This window comes from Zalophus californianus, chromosome 6 (assembly GCF_009762305.2).
Source record: "Zalophus californianus isolate mZalCal1 chromosome 6, mZalCal1.pri.v2, whole genome shotgun sequence".
In the NCBI taxonomy this organism is placed as follows: domain Eukaryota; kingdom Metazoa; phylum Chordata; class Mammalia; order Carnivora; family Otariidae; genus Zalophus; species Zalophus californianus.
This window is the reverse complement of record NC_045600.1, coordinates 36,010,438-36,017,447: the sequence shown is the minus strand read 5'-3', so window position 1 is coordinate 36,017,447 and position 7,010 is coordinate 36,010,438. Positions and strand designations below refer to the sequence as shown.

At 49.7% G+C, this 7,010-nt stretch overlaps 1 protein-coding gene across 1 annotated transcript in view; it reads right to left on the bottom strand.

The window, feature by feature from the left end:
• Positions 1-1,408: 1,408 nt before the first annotated feature.
• Positions 1,409-7,010, bottom strand: part of ESR2 (estrogen receptor 2) — a 57,397-nt gene continuing 51,795 nt past the window's right edge. Inside the window, exons 7-8 of the mRNA XM_027572730.1 lie at positions 4,728-4,908; positions 1,409-2,776 (exon numbers count right to left, since the gene is read on the bottom strand). Of these exons, the coding sequence (XP_027428531.1) occupies positions 2,590-2,776; positions 4,728-4,908 (368 nt within the window). The 3' untranslated portion in view covers positions 1,409-2,589. The remainder of the gene's footprint in view (positions 2,777-4,727; positions 4,909-7,010) is intronic.

Genomic DNA, 7,010 nt, shown 5'->3' with positions numbered 1-7,010 from the left:
AGGGCCCTCAAATATTCAAAACAAAAGGAAGAACACCTTGCAGCTATAGACCGACCACGTTATCTCAACTGCCGACCTGGCCCAGACCCCAGTTCTAAGAGACAGCCTTGCCCCAAGGAGGCGCCCCGGGGCTGGACTAACCTTTATCCCCCCGCCCCCCAGCATACCCCTATGGCAGTCTGAGCCAAGAAGAAATGTATTACAGCCCCTCATGGCTAAGTCCAAATGCAGGGAAGCAAGCAGCCTCAAGAAGCATGCAGGAAGTGAGCACTGGGCCCTCAGAGTTCCCAGGCTCACAATCCAGTCCAGGCAAGCACAGGGTTTGGCACAGCTGCCTTGACACCTGATTCCACTCTGGTTTCTACCTTGGGCATCAAAATCTAACCTAAAATACTGTCAGTCACTACCTACTACTGTAGCAGTGGCTTAGACTTCATTCTGCTTTTGTTTTTTATTCTGGTAGTCTCCTTTCTAAGTACCATTAAGAGAATTTCATCAGCAAATCATTGGTCAAGACTGCCTCCTTTGCCTCCCACTTCCTGTTCTCCAGCCTTGTATCTTCTGTTTTGGGGGTGGCGGGGGCGGGGAACGGGTTCTAGGCTGGCCAGAAAGAAAGGAAATTGACTTTCTGGATGTTCTGTGGTTCCTGCAAAATACAACTCCTGTGTTCTGCACCGAATCTCACCTAGGCTGCCACACTAAGCCACTAGGAATGACTTCCAACCACCTCAGAATACAGACAACAGTGTGCTTCCAGGTCTGTGTCTGAGTGTTTCTGAAACGGCTCCACTCAACTTTCAGTAAAACTGCACCAATATCAAAATTAAGAATTATTCAAGGACTGGGCGCCTGGGCGGCTCAGTTGGTTGAGCGACTGCCTTCGGCTCAGGTCATGATCCTGGAGTCCCGCATCGGGCTCCCTGCTCAGCGGGGAGTCTGCTTCTCCCTCTGACCCTACCCCCCTCTCATGCTCTATCTCATTCTCTCTCTCAAATAAATAAAATCTTTAAAAAAAAAAAAACGGGTATTCTATTTAAAAAAAAAAAAAAAGAATTATTCAAGGACTCCCTAGCAGAAACCATCGAATTTATTCTTCCTGATGACTTAGTAAATAGTGAATGTGCTAGCCAAAGTAAACCCATTTTCTAAAAGAGGAGTTTAATCTATCACAAGATAATTTTTTAAATCATCATCACAAAAATCAAGCACAACTGTTGAACTGCTCACTGCCAAGGTATAGATGTAAGTCATTTCATGCATTCACTATGTTCCTGAAGATTTCAATTTTTTAAAAGTGAGTTAAAATTGTAATTCCAGAGGTGCTTTATCATCTTGTCCTATTTATGTTCCACTTGGAAGAGGAACAAATATTCTTCTACAAAGTTTCTATTTCACCCAGCTCGCCATATAAATGTTCTGATAAGAAAATAGTTTAAAAGAGCCCAAGGGTGTAAAAGAATTCTTTCTTGCTATAAATAACTATCTCTAAATTTTTTTTTTTTTAAGTAGGGTTCACAAACCAGGTCTTGCTCAGGTGATATGCTCACCAAGTCTACACTACACCAAGTCTGACCCTGAACCTGACACACAGGTGTGTCAGTAGCCCTTCATCTTTCCATGGAACAGCATGCATTGCACACACAGCCTGACGTGCCCCTGTCTGTGGATGGCTGATGTGGCGGTTGGTTCCCTGACTGCCCCAGGGAAGCAACGTGGCTGTGACCCAAACCCACAGGAGAAACCCATTCCTGCAAACACTGGGCCTTTCTCCAGCACACACTGGGCTCTGTGGGACAAGAGGGTTTTAAGGAAGGGGCAGAGAGATTTAAATCTCCACAATCCTCCATAAAAGTGATCACAAACATAAATGCACCCCCAAATAATTAGCAGGCTCTATAGAATGCAAATCAAGAAGAATGAACCTCTATGGAGATGGCAGCAAGGTCTGGGGGAAGGGCATGGCTCACCTCCCAGCCTGACCACTGGCTCCCCAGGTCACAATCCCTCTGGCCTTCAACAGTAAGAGTGATACGTGACCTCAGTCCTCACAGGCCTGTGAGGTAGGTGTGTGGAACTAGTTTGTTCGTTGTCATGGTTTCCCAGCCTACCATCAAGTGGCCCTGAAGAGAGCAAACGGAGGTCTGAGGGCAGGTTAGGTTGCACAGTAAAGCTTGGTCCACTTCCTATAAGGGCCCCAGCCTCTTCCCTCTCTACTGTACAAACCTTCCACGGCGGATTCCCACCATTCATTCCCAAACCTTTAACATGTTTTCCAGAGGGGTGGAAGGGAGATGGAAAGTAAGAAAGGGACCACACTGAGATCCTATGAGGCCGAGTAAGAGGTAAAGTCCACATTCGAACATGCCCCATGGTACCAAGGAACACTGCAGCTTTCTCACCCTGACTCCCGGGAAGTGGGGAGGTCGGGTGAAGGACGGTACATGACTGGGCCTGCCATAACCAAATGAGGGACCACACACGAGCAAGACGGTGAAGGCTGCCCGCTCCCGGATGGAGCTCACGGTTTGCACTGGAGTTCACACTGCAGCCTCTGACCTCCTCTGTGGCCTCTTCGCCTGGGACTGGGCATCACTGAGACGGGGGCTTCTGGGAGCCCTCCCTGCGCTTACTCTCCTCTGCTGGGCTGCACTCGGCCCCGGTGAGCGAGGACTTGTGCCCGCGAAGCGTGTGCGCATTCAGCATCTCCAGCAGCAGGTCGTAGACTGGGACCACGTTCTTGCATTTCATGTTAAGCAGGTGTTCCATGCCCTTGTTACTATGGGGACAAAAAGATGCCGAGAGTCCTTCCTGGGAGGCAGCCATGGGAACTCTAAAATCTTCTCCAACTCTCCCCAATAAAGCCAGTCTACCCTCCACCCCCTGAACTTGCCCCAGCCATTTCTTCTAGGGTTCTTGCATCTGGCTCCTTCGGTCACCTACACTTAAGGGCAAGCAAGCACCTTAGTGTCTCATCACCCACCCACAGTGGCCCGACAGCACCTGGCAGAGTGCAGTTAATTCTCATTGTGCATAGTAGTTGTGTTCTACAAAGTCACCGCCAACACTGAATTAGCAAATACATTGCTTCTGGGGGAAATGCAGTGTTAGATTCCTGAGAGGCTCTGTTCACATTTTCATAATCCAGTTAATACATAACCTTGGCGTACCTGTGTTTTTGTTTAAAGACACCTTATTTAACATAAATTGTTGCTTCATTAACATTTAACTCACAGCCGATGCTAGCGCAGCTCACGCATGAACAAAGCTAACCCGACAACGCATATTTTCTCCGTAAGGCACATCACAGCCTGCTTGCTCTTAGGAACACTGACAGCACTTTATTCAGCACTATGCTTGGGGGCCATTCATAGACAGTGAACTCGCCAACAAAAAGCACAAAAATGCAAAACATGGCCCTAACTAGACCACACAAAGGACATTTCTTTATAGTATGAGAGCCGAAACAACAGAAGTGTCTCCTTACTTGACTCAATTGGGAATGTAAGTGTGGCAACTCAAATTTTTTGCCACCCTGAGCCTGTCCTTGAAGGACCACAGAAATGCCACTAAGTATGAATCCAGGGTTTACAAATAAGTTTCTTAAAAGTAGTCAAATTTGCAGGGCGCCTGGGTGGCTCAGTTGGTTAAGCGTCTGCCTTCGGCTCAGGTCATGATCTCAGGTTCCTGGGATCGAGCCCCACATCAGGCTCCCTGCTCAGCAGGAGTCTGCTTCTCCCTCTCCCTCTGCCACTCTCCCTGCTTGTGCTCTCTCTCTCTGCCAAGTAAATAAAAATCTTAAAAAAAGAAAAAAAAAAGGTAGTCAAATTTGCAAATACAGACTCTGTGACTAATGAGAGTGGACTGAACCTGTTCTGCAAATGGTTCTGTGTCAATAATCATTCAGGAGGAAACAAAGCAGAGGCTATCTTCTTCCTCCTTGTTATAATTCCTGAGGTGAACACTGTGCCCCACAGCCTCTAGACTTTCCTCCTCCTTGGGTAGCAATTACTTTCCATCCTCCCTCCCCTCTGCCAGCCCCAGGGCAGGGCCACCCTCATCCTGGGAGCCACCAAGCACCAAGCATCTCTATGCCAGCACAGAGCTGTCGTGCGACACCCAGCCCCCTTCATCAGCGCACACGACTGATGGTCCCTGAATACACTACTCACAGCCCTACCTTCCAAAACCTGTGGGCCTCCCCGGTTTTCTCAGGTCTCATTCCTAATGTCCTGATGCTATCCCAAGAAAGGACCCACTCCTGGGGCAGGCTTTGTGTACGTCTGCAGATCACTAGCCTCAGGAGTTGATCTAGAGAAGCTGAGTTTAGCCTCCTCAAGAAAATGACCTCAGAGTGGTTGGTGGGGCAAGGAGCGGTGGCCATTCACATTAGGGGAGAAAAGGCCCCTTTTAGAATTCCATAAACAAGCCCAAACCCCAGCAACTAAAAAACAGATGAGGAATGCCATAAATATCCTATACGACGGCACATGACATCCATTCAGTGCCCACTATGCTGATCTTTGGCCACAGGTGCATGCCCTGATGAAGAAACCCCTCTCCCCCATTCCCTTTCAGGGGTTTATTTTCCTTTAGAGGTAAAAATTCTACCTTATCACTCTCAAACTTGCAAACACTTTCCCCAGAGCACTTTGGCCTTCGCAGGGCACATGCACCCCCCCACGCCCCACCCCACACATCCAGAGGAGCGGCCCCCGCAGGGATTGTACCTGGCATGTCTAACGTGAGAAAGGAGCATCAGGAGGTTAGCCAGGCGCACGGGCTGCTGCTGGGAGGGAATCCCGCTCTTGGCAATCACCCAGACCAGAGCATCGGTCACTGCGTTCAGCAAGTGAGTCAGCTTCCGGCTGCTCTCAGCCTCCTGGGTTGCCGCAGCTAAAGGGTACATACCTGGACAAAGAATAACAGCCACGAGTCACCGCTCAGAGAAAAGGAAATGGAAGTCAGGTGCTCAGCCGGTAAGCATGGCTCTGTTCTCCAGGAGGGGGGCCAAATTGATCTGGGTTGTTCTGACATCTGCATGTGTGGTGAAATCCCCGGCCCGTGATGTCCTTCCCCCAAGGGCCAGCCCCGTCGCCAAGCCTGGCTGAATGCGGGCCTGCTAACTGGTCTCTCAGAACACCACCCGGCCCACAGCGGAGGCCTTTCCTAGCAATAAAACTATCTAGTGGCCTGAGGCCATTACCTGCTGCTAGTAACAAACACACATATAGAGGTGGTCAGAAAGTGAGATCAATTCTACTCTCAACCGCCAGGAGGGCCCCCTCATCAAAGGGGAGTTTAACAAGCATGAACTAAGGACTACTGCCATGCAGCCTGCCTGGGCGCCCCCCCCTCGTGTGTGCCACATGCAGACAGCCAGGCCGGACCCACGGCCAGGCCCAGGGCATCACACCTCTAGTGGCACCTTGCTGGGGCAGGAAGACCACCTCTAGCTCTCTGCCCCCAGGCCAGCTTCCTAGCTCTTCCAGCCCAGCTCCTCACTGAGCAAAGCTTGCAGGCGCATGTCTCCCGAGGTTCCCAAAACCACTGTAGGAGGGAGGTTGCTTCCCTTATCCTGCCCGGCCCGGCTCTGTGTTTAATTCCCCTCTGACTCTAGGATCAGAGATACTGTAGCCTCCCAATAGCTGTAAATTAACAGCTCCAGTAGATCTTCTTGCCCCCATCCCCCACCACCAACCCCAATTCCTTCAAATCCTGGAAGCAGGGAAATAATTAGCTTCTCTACTAGGCTTTCCGTTTCAAAGTAAGTATAAAGGGCAACTCTGTGAAATCCTCTGGGGGGCTGCCGGCTGTGGGCTATAATGATCATGAGGACCGACACACCATCATCCACATCCACTGCCCATTTGGGCAACTTTTGTTCTCTATTTTTATTGGCATTTGCAGTTCAATTAAGGTAACTCAGTTCAGTACAGTTCAGTTGAGGCAAGGGACATCCTGAAGCACAATTATGCAAGTGTCATGTTTCACCACATCCCTGGGGGCACGTCCCTCCGCAGTGTCTGACAATGCAGACTTAAAATAGTTCGCTTCTTACAAGAGCCCACAACTGCTTCTCTAACTCACCTGCTCACCTCGTTCTCCACAGTGACTCTTCCTGGCCACCACCCAACATCCTCAAAACTCCCACTGAACCCCACAGCAGGTAACCTGTTCTCCCGCTGCAGGGGAAGTAACACCACCGTTGGCTCCGTGTACCCCCCGCCCCCCGCCGCCGCCCCTGCAGTGGCCAAAATGCAGACCTGCTCATGTGGCTCCCTTCCCAGCTCTTGGGCCCGAGTCCAAACCATCTGGTGCAGCTCTCAAGGGTACCAGGCCTCCCTCTGCTCTTTTCATCCTCATTTCCCACCACACCTCACCTTGAACCTTACTTTCAACTCCAGAGCACGTGACGCATAGAACACGCTGAAGCCTTCTACTTAGGAACGCTCTCTTCCCCTCCCCCTCTCCACCCTCCCTTCTCTTATCTACATCCACTCCTCCTTTAGATCCCAGCCCAGTTGTGAACTTCCTTCTGGAAGCTTCCCTGACCTCCCTACCATCCTACCTTAAGTCTATTTTGGGTTCTCTGGAGCTCTGATGGTGCCCAGTGCACCCCCAGCAGAGGGCACCATGTTGTCCCACATCCTGGATTCCCTTGTACACACCCCATGGCCACCCTCCCAATCCTCAGAGACACTGGACAGAAGCACTTTGAGAGTACAGACCCTGTCCATTATATCATTACCTAGTCCAATGACTAGCATGGAGTAAATACCCACAAGTGGAAGAATTAGGCTAAATTTACATAGGTTCAGATTTTTGCATTGTTTTAGCCAATCACATCATCATAATGGAAATGATAAACATGCATGTTTCAGTCTGTTCTGCTACATGATGTGTGCTCCATGGATTTCTACTGTCATATGTTTTTGGATTCTAAAAGGAGTTAAAACTGTGTACTGGTACTTGTGTCGGTCCAAAGTCATAAAGTGAAAATATAAAAATAA